This window comes from Oncorhynchus tshawytscha, linkage group LG11, assembly GCF_018296145.1.
Source record: "Oncorhynchus tshawytscha isolate Ot180627B linkage group LG11, Otsh_v2.0, whole genome shotgun sequence".
Classification (NCBI taxonomy): domain Eukaryota; kingdom Metazoa; phylum Chordata; class Actinopteri; order Salmoniformes; family Salmonidae; genus Oncorhynchus; species Oncorhynchus tshawytscha.
In genome coordinates this window covers 38,610,435-38,633,330 of record NC_056439.1, presented here as the reverse complement: position 1 = coordinate 38,633,330, position 22,896 = coordinate 38,610,435, and the positions used below count along the sequence as shown (strand labels likewise).

General features: G+C 43.0%; 2 protein-coding genes across 4 annotated transcripts in view; both read left to right on the top strand.

Annotated features, from left to right (window-relative positions):
- The window catches only part of arhgef10 (Rho guanine nucleotide exchange factor (GEF) 10), a 108,815-nt gene extending 95,361 nt beyond the window's left edge, over positions 1-13,454 (top strand). For 2 of the 3 annotated variants that reach the window (XM_042330100.1, XM_042330098.1), the window contains 3 exons: positions 4,397-4,519; positions 4,939-5,495; positions 5,614-6,619. In XM_042330100.1, coding sequence (XP_042186034.1) covers positions 4,397-4,519; positions 4,939-5,453 — 638 coding nt within the window. In that variant the 3' untranslated portion in view covers positions 5,454-5,495; positions 5,614-6,619. Of the gene's footprint in view, positions 1-4,396; positions 4,520-4,938; positions 5,496-5,613; positions 6,620-13,345 lie in introns of those variants that run through there. The other variant, XM_042330099.1, reaches the window with a different exon arrangement.
- Positions 13,436-18,265, top strand: LOC112261966 (kelch repeat and BTB domain-containing protein 11). Its single transcript, XM_024437626.2, has one exon. It carries the CDS (start codon positions 13,470-13,472, stop codon positions 15,630-15,632), a length of 2,163 nt encoding a protein of 720 aa, XP_024293394.1. The 5' UTR covers positions 13,436-13,469; the 3' UTR covers positions 15,633-18,265.
- Positions 18,266-22,896: the final 4,631 nt, after the last annotated feature.

Below are 22,896 nucleotides of genomic sequence, written 5' to 3'. Positions count from 1 at the left end.
ATAAAATACTTACTAGCCACAACAAAGTACAACACATGGGAGTTCCATAATATTTGATAACTAATTTAAGCAGTCTAATGTAATGTATTGCATTACAGCAAGGGACATCATCATTTGCCTGACAACTCAAACTGAATTCTTCCTCTGATCTATCGTTCGCTACATACTTCAGTCTGAGACTGCCATCATTTAAGTTGTTTGTGTTGATGTCAAAATGAAGGGGTGTTGTACAGAACAAAGTCATCAGCGATTGGATAATCTCTAAACAATCAGAGTATCACAGCAAATAAAGAATTTTTGAAACGCTGCTTTACCCACATGTGTTTTGGCTCTGGCCCAACCCATTGGTTTATGGGACCAATCGGACAGTCTAGAATCGATTTTCATTCTAGAAATCGCTGGGGAGTTACTCGGATCCAGACTCATTGCGGAGAAGAAAATAACTTCCGTGGGCGTAGCGTTTGGCTAGAGCAATGAGTTTGGGTAGCCAGGCAACACCATTGTATCATGGTTTCACAGTAAACCTTACTAAATCTTGGCATATGTCCCATCATGCATGCTTTAGTTGCATATTCAATAGTGCTTCAATATTTGAATAGGTTTATGCAAGACTTGACTAAATTGCCTAAGGGATCACTTTGTGGTTGTTTGTGGAAAAGCAAGAGTACACTTTCATTCAGCACAGCATGCTTTGAATGTCCAGTCAGTAATTTACCCTACACCTAGCCTTCTGAGAAACTCAGCCCAACCAGTTCTGAGGTTGAGCAGTAGAATGGCTTTTAACAGAGATGTGAATGATAAGCCTGTCTGGATGACTTATTTACTTAATAAGAGGCATCAACCACAGAGGAGGTTTCTCTGAACGAGAGACCTTGGACCAGCGACTTGAAATACTTCCTCCTCTAGGCCAAGGCTGTGTGCACATCACATTACGGTCTGACTTCCTCTGATGACAGTGATGGGTTAATGTCCTATCTACAGTATCTCTCTGTCATGGGACTCTGTTTTCCTTCTATCATCTCTTCCAGTGGACCATTCAACTGATCCAACCCCCACTGTATCACCCTCACCTGGTTCTCTTCAACCACGGTCTAAACTGACGGTCTAAACTGGCGGCCTGCACTGGCTAAACATGTGCATGTGATTTGTCAGGGCAAGTTCAGATTTCTCTCCGTGGAGGGAGTTGTATTGTTTGCCCCTGCAAGCCTGGGTTTGGCTTTCCACAATGTTCCACCTTGGCACTTATTTAGTTGTTGGCAGCTGCTGTCAGATTGATTGACTAGGCCAGAGAATGTGCTGTTTCTGCAGAGCCTGCTGACTGTAGTGCCATTCAAGCTGTTTGGCTGAAAGAAGATGGGACGATCAATACCTGTTTAGAGTGGAGGGTGATGGATGCAGTGATTTTATATTCTCTGCATCGCTACATTCTTGAGATACTTGAGTAGTATTGTTCAGGCTAAAGAGGTGACTCCAGATGCACCCCGACATACTGTGGCAACAAACTACAGGAACACAGACAGAATAACTACATACTATTTGTGTATTTAGGGGGTTTCAGAAGTCCAGCAGAGAGCTGTGAGAATGTGTTAATTAGTTTTGTCTGAGACCCTATTGCAGACCTCAGGAAACACAGGTTCAGACAGGGGGTTCACAGTTGCCGGAGGGGGTTCACAGTTGATGGCATAGAATTGAGAGTGATTGAGTGTGAAATGTCCTCAGTGTTCAAGGTGGGGTTGTTCTTCTACTCATGCTAGCTCATGTTGGAACGATTCCTTGTAAATCCTTTGATTGCACTGAGGAATTTCTCACAGATATTTTGCAAAACTGTGGTCTCTTTGGCTGTAATTCGGTTTTAGTTATGTCCAATTGAATTTCACAGTGATTATTCAAACACATGCTTTGGTGATTACTTACAGTACCTCCTCTGCCTTTCCTTAACCCTTTACCGAGTTGGGTTTGGTTGATTTTAATTTGGAAAAACGTTCTGAAAACCTTCCAAAAACCACCCTCCAAATACTGTTTGTTCTCACACTGTGTTTTTGATGTTCTCAAGACCAGTGTTTCCCAACTCTGGTCCTCAAGAACCCCTGGCCCCAACAGCACACATTTTTGTTGTAGCCCCGGACAAAAATACCTGATTCAACTTGTCAAGGGCTTGACGATTAGTTGCCAAGTAGAATCAGGTGTGCTTGTCCGGGGCCACAACAAAAAAATCTGTACTGTTGGGGGTACTTTAGGACCGGAGTTTGCGAACACTGCCCAACACTCTTCTAAAAAAGTGTTACAAAAGGGTTCTTCGGCTTTCCACATAGGATAACCCTTTTTGGTTCCAGGCAGAGCCCTTTTGGGTTCCATATAGAACCCTCTGTAGAAAGGAACCCAAAAGCGTTCTACCTGGAACCAAAAAGGGTTCTTCAAATGGTTCTCCAATTGGGACAGCCGAAGAACCCTTTTAGGTTCTACATAAGAGTGTAGAAGATGTGAGTGCAGGAGAGGAGTGTCCAGATCGGCGGCTTTGTCTGGCCTGACCTAAATACCCAGCCATGTGGACACTAATGGGGATAAACATGCAGAGCCAGGAAACAACACCTCCAGCCCCTTCATCACCACGTTGGCCCTGGGACTGCCTGGAGACAGAGGCCTGGAGACAGAGGCCTGGAGACAGAGGCCTGGAGACAGAGGCCTGGAGACAGAGGCCTGGAGACAGAGGCCTGGAGACAGAGGCCTGGAGACAGAGGCCTGGAGACAGAGGCCTGGAGACAGAGGCCTGGAGACAGAGGCCTGGAGACAGAGGCCTGGAGACAGAGGCCTGGAGACTGTAGTGCTGTAGCCTCTCTGTCTCTGGTTCCAGACTTTGGCCTGATATGAACCATCTCTTAGTGAGATAGGATCAGTGTTTTATATCTAACCCACCCTACTGCTAGTGTAATATCAGTGTAGTGTACTGTAGGTTGTATGTTTTTTATCTGAACCCCCTGCTGTAATTCAACTTGCTAGTTGTGGGGGATAATTGCAGATCAAAGCAGACCTCTGGTGTGGGATCTGGAACAGGCCCGGGCCGTGTTGATGCTGGTTCAGGTTTATTTTGGTTTGGCCTATGGGTGGAAACTTCAAATATTATGAAAGGAGAATGTTGAGAAATGCACCCCAGTGTGTGTGTTTCTGGTAACTGGGGGCCCTCATTACAAGCACATGTGCGGTGATGGGTTATGCTGCTCTGTTCTCTGCTGGGTGAGTAGCACTGTGGACTCAGGACTGATGTTCCTCAGAAGGGTGATCTCTGGAGGAGCTAGGGGTCAGAGAGATCAGCGGCTGATTTGCCCAAAGCCCTGGGGGATTATGGGAGGGAGAGGACTTAGCTGCACAGCTCTTACTGCAGTGTATGATTGGGTAATGCCACTCACAACTGGAGCCTTGACAGACTTTCTCAAACAGTCATACTATACTCCATCCGTTATCACAGTTTTTTCAAAATGCATTTGCATTAACAATTATTGGCATTTAACATGTTAAGGGTATTCTGGACATTTTCTGTTCACTCTTTGCAATGCTGCTTGTTGCCATAGTAATGCTTATTGAGGAGGATGGTACCAAGTTCTACACAAGTCACTAAACGTTCACTAGACAACACAATTTATCACGTCCTCTAAAAGGTGCTGTTAGCCTAACAATTACTGCGTTTACAGTATCAAGTGATATTTCATACTGAATTTGTGACGAGGAAGACCGGACACACACAGTCCTTTCTGTCCCAGCCTGCATCAGGCTTTCTGAATAGAACCACAGTTGCTTGCTTAATTACGACATTACGGTTCACTCATTCTCGATTTACATAACACTTTTGTGTTTGTTTGTTTGACCCAAAGCGGACTATAATGGTGGTCTTTTTGGTGAAAAGAGCTGTTATTATTTTTGCTCCTCTTTCGGTTGCCCTGGAGACCATTGGCTGTTAAGTGTTATTGCTGTAGTAACCTCCCCACACACTAAGCAGAAATACCTCCCTCCCTGTTACTGTCCCTCGGCTCGCTGGAAGGGGCACATTAACTGTGTTCCTTCTCATTTATAGGAGACTTCTGAATGTAAATAACTACTTATCTCCTACTGTGAATGTAAATAACTACTTATCTCCTACTGTGAATGTAAATACCTACTTATCTCATACTGTGAATGTAAATATCTACCCTACTCCTACTGTGTTAAGCTTGACCCCAGAAATCATTAAGGTCAACCATTAACTATCAACCTTTTTTTCATAACTTGAAAAAGCCCACTGTTCAAAACGTTTTGTGCAATACTGTAGCCCCCTGGATTACTGCTCCAAACTGCTCTCTACAACAGCATTTAACACAAACTCTGCAGAATCCGTATTGATGTGTTGGTTCTATTCTGTCCTTAGGGAACCAGAGGGTCTCAGTCAGCAGTCTGCTGGTGTGCCATGGTCTGCTGCTGGTGGGGACCAACCTGGGGGTGACAGTGGCCCTCTCTGTCCCCAGACTACAGGGAATCCCCAAGGTCACTGGTGGGTGCATCTTCCCTGAAGATTATTCCAGATCTAAAAATCCCAATGAGGAATTATATGGCAAACCATCCATTTGGTGTCATAGTTTTGGGGTAAAGGAAGGGATTTGGGTACCAAGTGCATTAAGGACTTTATCAATGTAACTGGAGCACAACATGGGTTAATGGGCCTCAGTGATTATCATTCAGGTCCCAGCTGGCTTGATATTTTAGTGGCGCCTTTCTCACAATGATACTGTCTTTTAATTGATATGACTCAAAGCTAGTTTCCATGTGCCTCTGGTCTACGGAATTCTTAGTCTCTGGAGGCTACTGCCAAAAGTGGGCAATTTGAAACGCATATGTAGTTACTAACAGTATTTTCCAGTAAATTTATACTGTATATGGAGTAATGTGTGTCTGGATATTTGTCTGTCGTAGGACGGGGCATGGTATCCTTCCACGCCCACCATGGCCCAGTAAAGTTCCTCACCATGGCAGCCGCAGTGTGCAACCGGCCCTCTGGCAACCCAGGCAGCAGCCTACCTAGCCAGCCAGGAGGCACCAAGGACGGGGAGAAGGCCCAGGCCTCCCCACCTCCAACCCCAGGCTCCACACCCACTCTAGCTCACACCCAGGGCCGGGGAGTGTGGCTGGGGGAGGCAGGATGCACTTCCATGGCCCTCCAGGACTCCCTGTCCTCCTCCTGTGGCTCCCTGGCTCTGTCCCAGGGCTCTCTGGAGCACGGGCTCGAGGACGGGGCCATCTATGACCTGGTCAATGATCCGGCCCACCACCAGAGGGGCAGGAGAGTCCAGAAGGTGGACGTCAGCTCTCTGCTGGTGGTTTCAGGGGGGCTGGGTCACCACAGGGTCAATAGGAAGACCAAACAGTCCCGTCAGGAGGAGACTGTGTCCAACATCATGGTGTGGCAGATCCCTCTACTCAACATGTGAGAGAGACCAGAGAGTAGAGACTAAGTAGTACAGTGTAACAAGGTGAGTGGGGCCATAGTTACTGTAGTATTCAATAGTGTTAATGGTTTAATAACCATAATCCTGTCATGTCTCCCCATAATCCTCCTCATTCTCTTATTCTCTCACCTTCTCCCCAAAGACTGAGGATGCTGCAGTTCCTACTTGATATCAGTGACTCTTGACTCAGTGACACTCCAAAGGATATCCATTAATTCCCATGGTTGTCTGGACTTTGGGATCAATCAACTCAACTATGTGTCTTATAATGAGAAATACTCCAGAGGGCATCACATGAATAATAGCAAGAGTTTCTGATATCTCCTACCCAGTGACCTTCTGTTCATGTGGGACATTCCTATTGGGTAATGGGTACAAATGGATCAATACACTTTAACCACTTAATAATGGCACCTGACTTGAATCCAATGAAGAGAACCTGAATATGTAGAAAAACCACTGAAATGTCCCTAATGTCATTCATATTATGTCATTTTGAGAGAGGACCGATGAAATGTTACTTGTTATAACATGGCTAATATTTTGTGTGACTGAGACGTGCCTGATCACCAGAGTGTTGATGGCACAATAATTGTATCCGGGCTAATCACATAGATAGACATCAGACATTCCCATTTTCCTACGTAGACAGAATTTGAGGAAAGCAAGGCAACAATGTCTACTCCGACACTTCCACTGTTAAGAACAGGCATTATTTGGGGCCAAAGCCTTCTCATGATCATATCCATTGGCCGGGTTATGTTCTATGAATTGGGTCTGTTAATAGATATGTTTACTTTTTTGTTATTGGGTCAGGGAGAGATCATTTGTCCGCAATGGTGCCCATATTTCATTGGTACACTGAAGCTTAAAGTGTGCTTATGTTGTCATCAAGTGGCTATGGAGGGTGAGTGGTTGCTGATATGAGGTATGATGGGACTTCCTGGCTGGCCAGGTTTCCAGTAGATCCTAACTGGAGGGAGAGTCTCTAACTGTTACCAGATGAAAAGAAGGGGTTGTTACTTGCTCAAATACACGTATTGTCACTAAAGGATATTTTAAAAATGTATCTAAAGCTTTATACTTTTGTGCCATTTTGTATGTACTTCTGAAGTGTATATTAACACTATACATGATTTATTCAGCAGCTTTGTGTATGATTTATTTCATGTATGCATGCTCAGCCTGCTCACTTTATTTCAACCAAAACGTTGCACTAGTTCAAATATGCTACCAGTAATACCAAGCTCTTAGAACAACTCTCCACACTTACCGACAAGCACTACACAGCTGATTCAAATAACCAACTCATCAAGCTTTGATTATTTGAATCCGCTGTATGTCAAGCTAGGGCAAAGAATTGGAATGCTGACTGCGAGCTAGGTGCAATCGCTCAACATCAGTGCCCAACCTCACGAATGCGTTTATGGCTGAATGGAAGCAAGTCCCCGCAGCAATGTTCCAACATCTAGTGGAAAGCCTTCCCAGAAGAGTGGAGGCTGTTATAGCGGCAAAGGGGGGACCAACTCCATATTAATGCCTATGATTTTGGAATGCGATGTTCGATAAGCAGGTGTCCACATACTTCTGGTCATGTAGTGTACGTACAGTGCCTTCAGAAAGTGTTCACACCCCTTGACTTTTTCCACATTTTGTTGTGTTACAGCCTGAATTTAAAAATGGATTTAGATTTAGTGTCATTGTCCTACACACAATAACCCATAATGTCAATGCGGAATAATGTTTTTAGTCATTTTTACAAATTAATAAAAAATGTAAAGCTGAAATGTCTTAAGTCAATAAGTATTCAACCTCTTTGTTATGGCAAGCAAAATAAATGCAGGAGTAAAACTCTGTGCAATAAAGGTTTAACATGATTTTTGAATGACTACATAATCTCTGTGCCCCAGACATAAAATTATCTGTAAGGTCCCTCAGTCGAGTGGTGAATTTCAAACACAGATTCAACCACAAAGACCAGGGAGGTTTTCCAATGCCTCACAAAGAAGGGCACCTATTGGTAGAGCCAGGCCCAATCGCTCAACATCAGTGCCCAACCTCACTAATGCTTTTGTGGCTGAATGGAAGCAAGTTCCAGCAGCAATGTTCCAACATCTAGTGGAAAGCCTTCGCAGAAGACATTGAATACCCCTTTGAGCATGGTGAAGTTATAAATTACACTTTGGATGATGTATCAATACACCCAGTCACTACAAAGATACGGGCGTCCTTCCTGACTCAGTTGCCGTCGAGGAAAGAAAAACCACTCAGGGATTTCACCAGGAGGCCAATGGTGACTTTAAAACAGTTACAGAGTTTAATGGCTGTGATAGGAGACAACTGAGGATGGATCAACAACATTGTAGTTACTCCACAATACTAAAGTTAAGAAATTAACTTTTTGTCCTGAATACAAAGTGTTATGTTTGGGGCAAATCCAACACAACACATCCTTGGGTACCATTCTTTGTATTTTCAAGAATGGGGGTGGGTGCATCATGTCATGGGTATACTTGTCTTTGCCAAGGACTAAGGAGTTATTTTTTTTACGATAAAAAGAAACAGAATACAGCTAAGCACAGGCAAAATCCTAGAGGAAAACATGCTTCAGTTTGCTTTCCAACAGAAACTGGGAGACATTCAGCAAGACAACACCCTACATAAGACCAGTTAATCCATTGTTCCCTGGGCACCGAAGACGTGGATGTCGATTAAGGCAACCGCCTGCACCTCTGAGTGGTTGGGTTAAATGCGGAAGACAAATTTAATTTGAATGCATTCAGTTGTACAACTGACTAGGTATCCCCCTTTCCTTTCCCAAATATACACTGAGTGCACTAAACATTAGGAACAGACTCCAAATATTGAGTTGCACCCCATTTTGCCCTCAGAACAGCCTCAATTCATCAGGGCATGGACGACAAGGTGTTGAAAGCGTTCCACGGGGATGCTGGCCCATGGTGACTCCAATGCTTCCCACAGTTGTGTCAAGTTGGCTGGATGTACTTTGGGTGGTGGACCATACTTGATACACTTGGGAAACTGTTGAGCGTGAAAAACCCAGCAGTGTTGCAGTTCTTGACATACTCAAACTGGTGCGCCTGGCAACTTCTACCATACCCTGTTCAAAGGCAATTCAATCTTTTGTCTGCCCATTCACCCTCTGAATGTTACACGTTCACATTCTGTCTCAATTGTCTCAAGGCTTAAATTCCTTCCTTTAACCTTTCCTCCCCTTCATCTACACTGATCAGTCACATCAATTAGGGATCATAGCTTTCACCTGGATTCACCTGGTCAGGCATGGAAAGAGCAGGTGTTCCTAAAGTTTTGTCCACTGGAGTTGCTTACCGAGACAAGTGGCCTAGCTATAGTTTTGACTTAAATTGGCTTGAAAATATGGCAAGATTTGAAAATGGTTGTCTAGCAATGACGAACAACCAACTTGACAGAGCTCGAAGAATTTAAAAAATAATAATTTGCAAAATTCTAACATGTACCGACTAAGGGGTGTGAATACTTATGTAAATTAGATATTTCATTTTCAATACATTTGAAAAATCTTTTAACACATTTTCAATTTGTCATTATGGGGTATTGTGTGTAGATGGGTGAGATTTTTAAAATCCATTTTGAATTCAGGTTGTAAAACAACATGTGGAATAAGTCTAGGGGTATGAATTGGTTGTTTTGCTGGTTTTAACTATTTAAAAAGTCAGGTTTGCAATCATTTGAAAGACTGGCCTGAGGGGAGAGATGCTTAAGCAACAAGGTGTGGTATATGGCCAATATACCATGGCTAAGGGATGTTCTTATGCAAGACGCAATGTGGAGTGCCTGGATACAGCCCTTAGCCATAGTATATTGGACATATACCACAAACCTCTGAGGTGCCTTATATACTGGTTACCTACTTAATTAGAGCAGTAAAAATAAATGTTGTCACACCTGTGGTATACAAGGTCTGATATACCACAACTGTCGTCAGCCAATCAACATTCAGGGCTCGAAAACAGTATTTTATTATGTATATAGCCCATGGTTTACAGGGGAAGTTGAAGCAATGTTCTTCCTTTCAGACTGAACTATTATGGGATGTTGTAGCATTCCAAGCAGAAGGCAGTAGCCTAGTACATTTTAATCTGGACACATGGGTCTTTAGAGTTACAGTACCCCACTAGGGGAAACACAAACGTGTCCGTTGTATAGTGAACAGCAGACTCGTTGCCCGTTGGGTTTGCTTTTGAAGTACTAGCATTTATACAGTGGCATGGAATTAAAATCGGGGCGTTTGTATAAGAGGCTGTAGTAGGGTCTTACCAATGACAGGCTTATAATGCACGCAGGGGCTCAGATCGCTGGGTTTCCCTCATGGTAAATCGCGCCCAAGGCGTGTGAAGGAATGTCGCATTTTCACCTTCGGTTGCCTCCAGCTCATGCAGGGTGCAAACCCGGCAGATGGGGATAGCCATGTCTATGTATGTGGGTTGAATACTGAGAGGGGGTGTGGTCTACTCTAGATCAATAACCGTCGGTCGGTAGTCTACTGGAAAAGGCAAAACAGAGTAGTGGCAGCAGAGACGGAGATCACTGGTCCATGCTGGATTGATTTTTGATGCTCTATGCTTAGCTCAGACGCACTGTAGAGTTGCAGGAGGATATTGGCGACATATTTGTTGTGGATCGGTACTCTGAAAGACTAAGTTCTGTAATAACTGTTTGCGTTTGGTTTCAGGCAAGACGTAGCTACAGTGGATTTTCTCTTATGAGTTGTGAAGGAATAACAATGATCCATTTACCCGGAGACTATTTGTCCTGGAGCTCAATTAACAAGTGATATGTCTCTAATGGACGTGGAATTAGGGGCCACATTAACGAAATATCTTCTATATACGAGGGAAAAGACAGCCGTATTGCATTTGTAAGGTTCTCCTATTTTCAAGATTGGGGCTACCTCCCATAACTGGGCTTTGTGTGTGAGAGACTGACGAGAGCAGTCCATTGAATTGCGCTGCCTGCATCTAAACACGTAAGTCGCCTACCCTATAATAATATTCATGCTATTTTGGCCAATGTTTTATATTAGTCGAGATGCATTACCATTTCCATCTTTAATGAGGATTTAGCCAAACTGTAAAATTAGCCTGCAATAATTGCATGCGTTGCAATTAGGCTATATTGCGCACAAGGTTCCCAATTTATATTTCTTAACATTTCATTGTGATGAATGAATGTATTAATCAATTTCTATTAACCTATGACACAATTTGACTGCGTAATGTGCGCTTGGACGGATTTCCTTATCCTCCTCCCCTATCGTATTCAACATGAATCTGTCTATCTATCTATCAGTTGCCACTAAAACTGTTGTGAATCAGGCAAGAATAACTAAGTACGTCCGGGTCACTGATTTTTGGAATTCTTCAGAATAAGAGTCCCCTTTGGTATACTTTTACATTTTTTAACCTATACTCTCCCCCCCCTTTTAACCTATACTCTTCCCCCCTTTTAACCTATACTCTTCCCCCCTTTTAACCCCCCTTTTACTACAGGAGGTTAGGGGCACCTTAATTGGAGAGGATGGGCTCGTGGTAATGGCTGGAGCGAATGAGTGGAATGGTATCAAACACATGGTTTGATGCCATTCCATCCGCTCCGTTCCAGCCGCCCTCCCCTCAGCAGCCTCCATTGACTTCTACTGCTACTTACATCTATTTCGCTCACATCTACAGTACCTGTAGTTAAATAATTATACATATATTCCTAATTTTCTCTTTCTACAAGTGCTGGATTTTCACCCACAGAGGCCAATCCACTATTCATTCTGATTTTAAATCCAACCTTCTAATGTCCACAGATTAACCGACCAGTTTAACGCCATTTTGGAATACATCCCTCCATTTTACTATTATGTCTAACAAGGGTCCTGAACCTCCCTATATGTAAGATTTCTACCATATTGCCCTAAATATAAATACTTTACCCAAGAGTATAATGATATTTACCATTGACTGATAGTGTTTTTTCAGATTCCCTAACAATACAGTTTCCAGGTCAATCTGAACCCTGATATTATGACATAACAACCATTCCTGGTCCTGACTCCAAAAGCGAGAGCCACCAATAGCCAGTACCAGAAAATATTTTCTATTGATTCTGTTTCCTCGTGGCAGAGTCTGCCCCAGTCAGACTGTTCAATGCCCCATATATTGAGCTCTCTTTTTGTAGAAAGTATTTGATATAATAGCTTAAACTGAAACGAACGGATTGATGTGTCAATTGTTGTTTCAAATGTCAATTCATAGACCCGATGCCAAGGTATTGGGACATCAACCTATTCACAACTGACTTTAATGTTATACATTATTGCTGTCAAACCTTTTAAGTTTAAATAAACTTAGATATTTTTTTATTTATACTAATCATTTATGATTTTTAATGGGTGGCAGAGAGACTAATTCTTTAATTTCTTCTTTAAGTAATTGTCTCTTCCAATTTTGTGGCAGAGTCACGATGAGTTGGTTATAATTTTGTGTTGGGCATAGACCTCCGTACACTGTTGATAGTTGCTTTGTGACAATTTTACCATTCTTGTTTACAATGTGCGTCATAAATATTATACCCTTCTTGTAAAACTAATTTTTCTCTATCAGTACGTTGGAGTTTAGCCATATTATTTGCTGTAATATTAGATCTGCCTTTTCTGGAGGATGAAATTTAAATTGTAGCCAACTCTGTATGAGGAGGATAGTTTAAATAGGGATCCATTGTCAGTCCACCGAAAATGTCAGTTTATAAATTGCAAAAAGGCAAAGAGCCCACTTTTAAAGATAGAAAATTGTGTACAATGCAATATGTATGTCCATTGTGCAAGAATGATTGGATTTAAGCCGGTTGGCCACTCTAACGACCGTAAAATAAGCAACGACGCTCCTCTGGGTGTAAACAGGTTCGATTTGGAAACCACAAGTGCTGAGTAGAATGGACCCGCCTCACAGAAAATTGTGTAAGGTGCAATATGTCTGTCCAATATTAAAAACTTACTGAACATTTTGCAATAGGAATGGGCTAATTAATAATGGGATTAGTTTTTCTAAAGTTGATTATTATAATAATTATTATACTATTAATATTAATAGTTGCATTATAAATAATGTTTTGTTATTTGTATTACTGTTGTACATGAGAACTATCGAGTAATCATACATTTTAATGCTGTTAACAATAATGTCAGTGCTATAATATTATTTGTGATATATACAAAATTGTGCAAAAATGTCCTCATAAAATGTTACAAATTTCAACCCTTTTTGTATTTTTTCTTACCATCTTCATTGCGGAACTTTTATTTTGAAGGGAAATCTCGGCGGTCACGGCCTTATTCATGCTAGGTCTTGCTGGTGGAATGGAGGTGCCACCGAGCATGCGCCCTATGTGCGATTCTCCAGCGAGGGTCGCGATTAATTCAAATACTCGATTAGTATGATCACCCAGTAGGTCATGTGTGTTAGCTGTTAATATCTACAATAATTCACTTACTACTCAATTCACACTGTCTAATATCTTTATAATAGGCCTAGAATTAATATTTTCCTGCACAGCAAGTGTCAAATGTGCAATTAGACCATATAATAATATCTGTATAATTTAAAAAGTATGTGTTCTCTTAGTGTCTTTTACAGTAGAGTTTAGTGCATTTGGAGAAAACAAAAGCTACTCCATAAATCTCTGTAGAAATGCCAAAGTAGGCTCCATTTGTTTCTTGTGGAGTAAGGGCGCCCCTCCGAGCTTTCAAGTATCATTGCCAACAATTTACATGTTTTAGTTCTTTGAAACTTTCATATTTCAATATATATTTCTCTTCTCCCCTAAAGTGTCAAAGAGTTTCACGAGACAACACCTGCCAAGATCTGTAGGAGTGATTCCAGAAGACTGTGTTGGATCCTCCTCATTATGAACACTGAGGAGCTGAACTGCCACTAGCTCTGATCAGACAAGATGAATGACAGACAGAGACAGAGAGGAGGGGTGCACACGGTGGAGGCAGATGTCATCTTCCACCACCCCATCTGCTCGGACCTCCTCTCTTCCCCCTCGGATGAGGATGGGGGTGTCTGTTCCCTCCCAAGGAAGCAGGAGGCGAGCACTAATGTTCCAGACCTGGGATTCGTAGTGGGCGACCAGGGACTCTGTCGACAGAGCACACCAGTTACAAAGGAGTACTTGTTGGATGGTGGTACGGTGATTGGGCATCATCACTTTGACCGTCCACAGGGTGATGGAACACACATCTCAAATACAGATCAGTTTCACATTACGGACTCTTCTCATCAAGCACATACATCTCACATACCCAAGCTTGATGCTGGTAGAGACCAGAACTGTACTCGTGGCAGAAACGGTATCAGTGAGGATATGAATGGAGCGAGGGCCAAAGTGCCCTGCAGTTTGGGTCTCTCTCTATGCTTCAAGGGAGAGGCCAGAGAGGAAGCGGAAGGGTCTCTATCCCTCTGTAGAGAGAGCATAGTGAGGAGTCAGTGTCACATCACAAACGTCACTGACTCCCAGGAGCAGGGGACCGCTGCGCCTGACACTCATTGTATCACCATGGGCAACCAGCCAACCATACAAGAGCTGGGGTGCTTGTTCAGCCACAGCTCTCCCACAGAATATGACACATTACATGGACAGTCAGGGCTTGAGTCGAACCAAGGACACAGGGCCAGTAGTGGCCATGGTAGGGTCAGTAACACAACCCCTAAAGAGGAGCCAGACTTAGTGATTGAAGTCGGTGGCCAGAAAATAAGTGTTCACAAGTCTGTTCTGGCAGGGAAGAGTGACTATTTCAAGGCTCGTCAGTCAAGAGACATCCTAAAAGTGAAAGGGCTGAACTACAAGACCCTGACCATCCTGATAGACTATATCTACACCTCTCAGATGAATGTGCACAAGGACAATGTGGTAGAGGTGATCACAGGAGCTAAGATCTTACAGATCCCATGTGCCGTCCAGGCTGCTATGGATACCATCTCAGAGCAGGTCACAGCAGAGAACTGTTATGAGATTCTAACTATCGCCAAGAAGCAACGACTCAACGAACTGAAAGAGACGGCCTATCGCTTCATGAGTGACAACTTCCTCCAGATCTTGCAGGACCCAGCGGTGTACGGGCGTCTGACGGGGTCGGAGAGGGATCTGGTCCTGAAGAAGAGAATGGAGGGGAAGAGGTCCTTGATGGTCGCTGAGATCAACGATGTGTTTGACCGTGTCGGGAACCGACCTCCGAGTCGGTGTAACAGTCGACCACAGAGCCCTCTGTCCGTGGCATCCTTCGAGGAGAACCACATGATTTACTACTTCAACGAGGCAGCCAATGACTGGAGACCTCTGACTCTGATGCCGGAGGACATTAACACTAAGGGCTGTGGGATCTGCACCATGTACAACTACCTGTTTGTGGCCGGTGGGATAAAGGGATATAGAGATAAGGGCAAGGTCTCAGACAAGGTGTTCTGTTACAACCCCATCACTAACCGCTGGAGCGAGGTTCGGTCGCTCAACCAGGCGCGGTCGCAGCTCAAGCTAGTGTCTATGGAGGGTAACTTGTACGCCATAGGAGGGGAGTGTTTGTTCACAGTAGAAAAATACGACCCTCGGACTGACAGATGGACCACAGTGGCTCCCTTACCCAAAGGGGCGTTCGCTGTGGCCCATGAAGCCACCACCTGTAACGGAGAGCTCTACGTCTCTGGAGGGTCTCTGTTCTACCGTCTCCTAAAATATGACCCCAAGGGGGACGAGTGGCAGGAGTGCCCCTACAACAACAGCAGGAAAAAGTCAACCGACATGGTGGCTCTGAAAAGCTTCATCTACAGGTTTGACGTCAACCGTGACCAGGGGGTCACTGTGTTCAAGTACGACACCATAGTGAAAATGTGGCATGACTGCGCATCGCAGCGGCAGGGCAGCCCTATGCCGTTCAGGTGTGCCGTCATCGGAAACTGCATCTATTGTGTGAACAAGACTCAGACTCTGCAGTTTGTGGTGGAGGAGGACGGCTCTTACTTTGTAGATGAACCACTCAAGCCACCACTGGAAGCGAAGGGCCTACTGTTCCCTTTCATCCTCAGTCTGCCTGAGAAGACTGACAGATGGATGTGATGTGACCATGGATCACTGATGCTACGTTACAGACGCCCATCAATCTAATATAGTGGGCCTTAAAATAAGATGAACATATTTCACCTTTATTTTCCCCTGTCCAGTGTACCTGCTCGTAATGGAATGTGTTTCTTTGCATGGCGAGTTAACAGGACAAGCCTTAACAAGGACTACTTTTACATGTTGAATGAGAGCAACCAGAAATGCATCTGACTCGACATAATGAGATAATGACACACAGTAGTTTTTGTTTGTTGTTGCATTACCCTGTGTTCAGTTTTGTATTGTGTACTTTTGCAATTGCAGATAGTTAGAATAGATATTGTTTAGAATATTGTTTGCTGGCTGGTGGCTTTTAGCCAAAAATCGAACCGCAGAGATGGAATAGTCTGAATGAGGGGACAAGTGACTGACACAGCTGGCATGCACAGGTCCTATACGCAAATTACACAAGCGAACCCATAAACAACACAAGGCCTGCTACGGCGGTGATGTTTGCTCTATGAAGGAACAGTGGGAGGGCTATAACATTCACACAGCCCCAAGGCCTGATACCAGAACTGCCCTTGACATTACTTCACAAGGCCATTGACCAGCAGGAGCACAATAAGCCACATGTATCTTCTACAATAATTATATTCTACTATTATAGATCATCAATGAATAATGTTGAAGATCACAATGCAATTACATATTAATGCATTACTACTGGGCACACACTGTTGAATCAACGTTGTTTCTATGTCATTTCAATTAAATTACATTGAACCAAAGTGAAATAGACGTTGAATTGACGTCTGTGCCCAGTGGGTTAGGTTCAAAACCAGTACCCACCTATTTATTCAAAACTACTACCCAACTATTAATTCAGAACCATTAACCAGCCTTCCAGGTTGTGTCAAAGACAACACTCTACCCGCACATACAATTGAGTTGAGTTTCAACACACTAGAAACAAGGTGAATTATTGCAGCATAAGAATGGTTCTGATTCTGTGGATCGGGTTAGGTTCCTGAGTTTGATTGAAACAGGCCCTGGGTGTTTACAGCACTGATGTTTACAGAATGCTGGATTGAGTCAGCATACTGTAGATATGAGGGATGGTGCTCACTGCTTACTGCTCATTCTTACGCTTCGATCACACCGACAGCGTCATTGCATTGTGGTACACCAGAATTACATTCATTTCCAATGGAACACTGCGTTTGCCTTGCAGCATTGCGTTACAGAGGCAGTTGCAGTGCGTTCGGTGTGATGTATATGTTGGATTTATCGAATGTATGCGTCATATTGTATGCGTAGGCGGTTTGACAGAAATGATAGCAGAAGATTAATTGTTGCACACATATCCAGATGATGCTGCGTACCATTTTGCACAACGACGCTGTAGGTTTGATCGAAGCGTTAGGCCTCACATTTGCCAAAGACAAAATAGACTGGTTTGATACGACATATCAAACCCTTTCAGATATTTCACTAAATAAATAAATAGTAAATATATTTGGGTGATTAATATCCTAGATCAAAAACACTCTTATGATCTCTCTAACATCCACACGCAACACTAGTATTAGCAACAATGTATCAATGTTGCTGTGAAAACAAGGGCACCACACTCACTGTTACTTTGGTATTTTATTAGGATCCCCATTAGCTGTTGCAAAAGCAGCAGCTACTCTTACTGTGGTCCACACAGAACATGAAACATAATACAGAATGACATAATACAGAACATCAATAGACAAGAACAGCTGAAGGACAGAACTACACATAAAACATTTTTTTAAAGGCACACATAGCTACTCTGTTCTTTAACATTCTTCAGAGAAGTGAGGAGTCATTTCTCGTATGCAGGCCAGGGGAATTTGCCATAGTCCTACCGATAATGAAAATGCTATTATGTTGTCATCTCCCACAAGTATTTGATGAGCCAGCCAGAAAGACTGTGACCGTCATACACAGTATGTAATTCCAGATGCTGTTGAACTGTCTCTCAAGTACTTGACTATTTCAGTATAATTTCCGATGATGAAGACGTTTGCCCGTATTAGATTATGTATATCTCCTTTGGTGTGTAGCCTGTCCCTTTATAATGCATTTAATCATCTCGTCCACACAGCAATTAGTCGGAAGAATATTTTGCATCAACTTCAGCTCAGTGTTCATCTGTTCTGTTAAAATATGCCTAAATCCCTTTTACATTTACAATATTGGAAATGGGTCCAATAGCACTTCATCTCCTTGTGCTTTCTTAGGAATTTGACATATTTGTTTGCTTTTAGCAATAATACACCAATTGGGAGTTTTGTTAATATGTTGGATTGATTCAGTGGAATTTATTTGGTGAACAAAATGCTACTACTACTTTTGGTAACAGTATCCTTGAGAGGCTGTTGTAACTGTGATGACTGAGTAGATGTGGACTTATTCATCTGGTATTTTGCTGGCTGCCTTCAGTGTGTAGTGAAGCTTTTACGGACTGTTGGTTTTGGATGATAAATGCTTGAAAGTACAGTGTTGGTTGAAGGCTTTCTTACTGCTAATTAGCATATTAAATAACAGCTAACAAACTAACTGTTGGATGATGTATTTCAGTCAAAACTAAGTGCTGCAAATAAAATATTTAGTGTTTGAAAAAAGTTTCAGTATCATTTTCTATAGTGTGTTTTGCAGTATGGATGGAGAGGTCCTTATCACTGACCAATTATTATCCTTATAATAATGAGATTTTCTTGGTACAGAAGCGCCAACTACTGGACAGTGATTGTAAGTAATGATTGTAAGTAACACTGTCACAATGCCCTGTGCTTGTCATTTCTCTCTTGAATGAAAACAGATGAATTGACGAATAATATCAGCCATAACTGAGTTCTGTATTAATACATTATTGTATTTGCTCCCCTTAGTGAAAAGATACATTTCTTCTCTCCTATGCAGTGCTGAGGCAGAACGTTGGTGGTGTTGAAGCTACTAAAGCTGGGTGACTTCAGCAGGTCCTGCTGTCTCGGCATCATCTTCACTGTACACCTCAGGTCTACTGTCAACAATCTCTGGACTTAGAAACGTAGTCTTAGAGAAGTAATTCACGTATGTGGACACTGTTGGCTCCTCCTATTTGACAATTGATATTGAAATATTATGAGTAAATGTACATTTTATCATTAGGACTAGTAGTTTTTCCTGACCATAACCTTTTTCTTGGTTGAGTCACGTGGTCAGGAAAAACTTGGGCCATCAATAATGTACGATGAAACAAAATATGTTGTTAGATAGATTCCTAACCCTCATACAGAAGAACTACAGGTACCAGTGTGCTACCTCAGAGAAAGGAGGCAGGATATCGGCCCACTGCATGATTTCCTGTGTGGAGCGGTCGATGGTGACGTTCATGATGCTCTTACATGTCTGTCTAGTTGAGCGCTTGGCCAGGGGGATGAAGGTCAGAACAAAACAGGCTGCCACGTTCAATTCCCCCGCAACCACAAAGCCCAGGTTGTAGCTTCCTGTCATGTCATTCATCCTACCTGACCGGGACAACAACAAATGTATGACTGAGACTTCAAACAACAAGAGTATGACTGAGTTTTCAAACAACAAGGGTATGACTACTGTGACTTCAAACAACAAATGTATGACTGAGACTTCAAACAACAAGGGTATGACTGAGACTTCAAACAACAAGGGTATGACTGAGACTTCAAACAACAAGGGTATGACTGAGACTTCAAACAACAAGGGTATGACTGAGACTTCAAACAACAAGGGTATGACTGAGTTTTCAAACAACAAGGGTATGACTACTGTGACTTCAAACAACAAATGTATGACTGAGACTTCAAACAACAAGGGTATGACTGAGACTTTTATCATCACACTACTTTTATGATTTTCTTTCATGCAAAGACAGTGATGCAACCTCTGTCTGCACCTCTGCCAAAAAGATGGCTTTGACATTTTGATCCAATTCAGTCATTCTTTGGTTGTACTGACATGGCTAATACTCCTCCAACTTAAGAATACCTGTTCGCCCAGGACTGCGTGGCCGCACATGACTCCAATACCATCATTACATTTGCCGATGATACAACAGTGGTAGGCCTGATCACCCGCGACGTTGAGGCAGCCTAAAGGGAGGAGGTCAGAGACCTGGCAGTATAGTGCCAGGACAACAACCTCTCCCTCAATGTCAGTAAGACAAAGGAGCTGATCGTGGACTACAGGAAATTAGGTCCGAGAACACCCTCATTCACATCGACGGGACTGTAGTGGAGCGGGTCAGGAGCTTAAGTTCCTTGGTGTTCACATCATTAAGTATCTATCATGGTTGAAACACACCAACACAGTCGTGAAGAGGGCATGACAATGCCTCTCTCCCCCCCAGGAGGCTGAAAATGTTTCTCATGGGCCATCAGATCCTCCAAAGGTTCTACAGCTACAACATTGAGAGCATCTTGACTGGCTTTTTCACCGCTTGGCATGGCAACTGCTTGGCCTTCGACCGCAGAGTGCAACAGAGGGTGGTGCGGACGGCCCAGTACATCACTGGGGCCAAGCTCTCTGCCATCCAGGACCTCTATACCAGGCGGTATCAGAAGGTGGCCCTAAAAATTGTCAAACACTCCATTCCTCCGAAACCATAATACTGCAAAATAGTTAGTTAAATAGTTAACCAAATAGCTATCTGCATTGACCCTTTTTGCACAAACCTTTTTGACTCATTACATACGCTGCTGCTACTGTTAATTATCTGTCACTTTTCCTAGTTATACAGTGCCTTCAGAAAGTATTCAGACCCATTGACTTTTCCCACATTTTGTTACGTTACAGCCTTATTCTAAAATTGATTAAATAATTGTTTTTCTTCAGCAATCTACACACAATACCCCATAATGACAAAGCAAAATGTTTGCAAATGTAATTAAACATAAATAACATAACTTATTTACATAAGTATTCAGACCCTTCCTATGGGACTCGAAATTGAGCTCAGGTGCATCCTGTTTCCATTGATCATCCTTGAAATGTTTCAACATCTTGATTGGAGTGCACCAGTGGTAAATTCAATTGATTGGACATGATCTGGAAAGGCACACACCTGTCTATATTAAGTTCCTGTTGATAGAATTTATAGCTTTAAAGGAATGATTAGAATACTCCACTCAGAAACCATATAATTGTAGAAATTGACTAGAATCATAAAGTTATAATTAATGATGTGTGTAGTTTTAGTCAGTCAAACAATATGTCTATTATAGTGTCTTGAGCACAGACTGTCTGAGCAATATTCGGTGCCGAATTGACTAGAGATTTGGGAGAGAACGGGATGTCTCAAGGACAAGGTCTCCCTAATCTCTGTCGGCTGGGTAGTGAGACAGTATGTGCGTCGGATACCTTCTGTTTTGTGTGGAAGTATGTTTGTGTGAATGTGTGTGCGTATGTTTGTGTGAAGGTGTGCGTGAGAAGTCAGTATAAAATGAATTGTTTTGTACAACAGGCTAGCGCGCTCTCGTAAATACATTTTCTGACTATTGTAACTGGGCCTCCGTCTGATTCATTTCAACCAGTTTCTTACAAATTCTGGGTTTCAGCCTGAATAATTAATTCAATTGGGTTTATGAACATTGAGAACATAATTCTCGTGACAATTTGGTCCTTCGAGCAGGATTTCAATACCTGCCTCTGTCATCCCAAGGAAATGCTGAAAAACGTGCACGGGCGGATCCAGGATCCGTAAGACAAAGACCTGACCTCTGAATTGAGGGTTTATTTCAGGCCAGTGGTGAACTGGTACACGACAGAGTTGGTGACGAGATCCAACCTACATTGCTTTTCCCAGTCTTCAAGACAAGGTCAGTAATCTTTATTCACTCATTTGGGGGAATGATTTAAGATATCACCAAGCGTCACCTTGTGTACGTCGATAGTTAACTAATTGTGCAGGTCAGCAATGAACTGAGGTACATGTGCACTAGCATGAAATAAAACTAGCTTAATAGATCTGGCCACCTTTGTGATGGCCTGCAAGGTTTGTTAAAGCCGGATTTAAATAGGTGTTGTGAGAGGACAGGGATTTCTGTACAAATAGGATAATGGTTAAATGGTTAATTAACATGTAGTATTAGCCATAGATCAAATTCAAAAGGCATACCTAAATAAAGTCCTCATGAAAACTGGTTGATATACAGCGAGGATATAAACTGGGTTTTGTCTTTGTGAAATAGACGGTAATTCTATGCGAACAGGATAACCCAACCAATTCAATAACCAATACTGAAATCCCTATACTGTTACGGCTTTCTTCCGTCGAAGGAGAGTCGGACCAAAATGCAGCGTGGTTAGTTCGAAACATGTTTAATGAATGAAAATACGAACAAATACAAAAAACAACAAACGGAAAATGTGAAAACCTAATACAGCCTGTCTGGGGAATACAAACACACTGAGACAGGAACAATCACCCACAAAATACACAGTAAATCCAGGCTACCTAAATATGGTTCCCAATCAGAGACAACGAGAATCACCTGACTCTGATTGAGAACCGCCTCAGGCAGCCAAGCCTATGCTAGACACACCCCTAATCAGCCACAATCCCAATGCCTACAAAAACCCCAATACGACAACACAATAAACCCATGTCACACCCTGGCCTGAACAAATAATAAAGAAAACACACAATACTAAGACCAAGGCGTGACATATACCAGTCTGCTGTTCCCACATGCTTCAAGAGGGCCACCATTGTTCCTGTTCCCAAGAAAGCTAAGGTAACTGAGCTAAACGACTACCGCCCCGTAGCACTCACTTCCGTCATCATGAAGTGCTTTGAGAGACTAGTCAAGGACCATATCACCTCCACCCTACCTGACACCCTAGACCCACTCCAATTTGCTTACCGCCCAAATAGGTCCACAGACAATGCAATCTGAACCACACTGCACACTGCCCTAACCCATCTGGACAAGAGGAATACCTATGTGAGAATGCTGTTCATCAACTACAGCTCGGCATTCAACACCATAGTACCCTCCAAGCTCGTCATCAAGCTCGAGACCCTGGGCCTCGACCCCGCCCTGTGCAACTGGGTACTGGACTTCCTGACGGGCCACCCCCAGGTGGTGAGGGTAGGCAACAACATCTCCTCCCCGCTGATCCTCAACACTGGGGCCCCACAAGGGTGCGTTCTGAGCCCTCTCCTGTACTCCCTGTTCACCCACGACTGCGTGGCCACGCACGCCTCCAACTCAATCATCAAGTTTGCGGA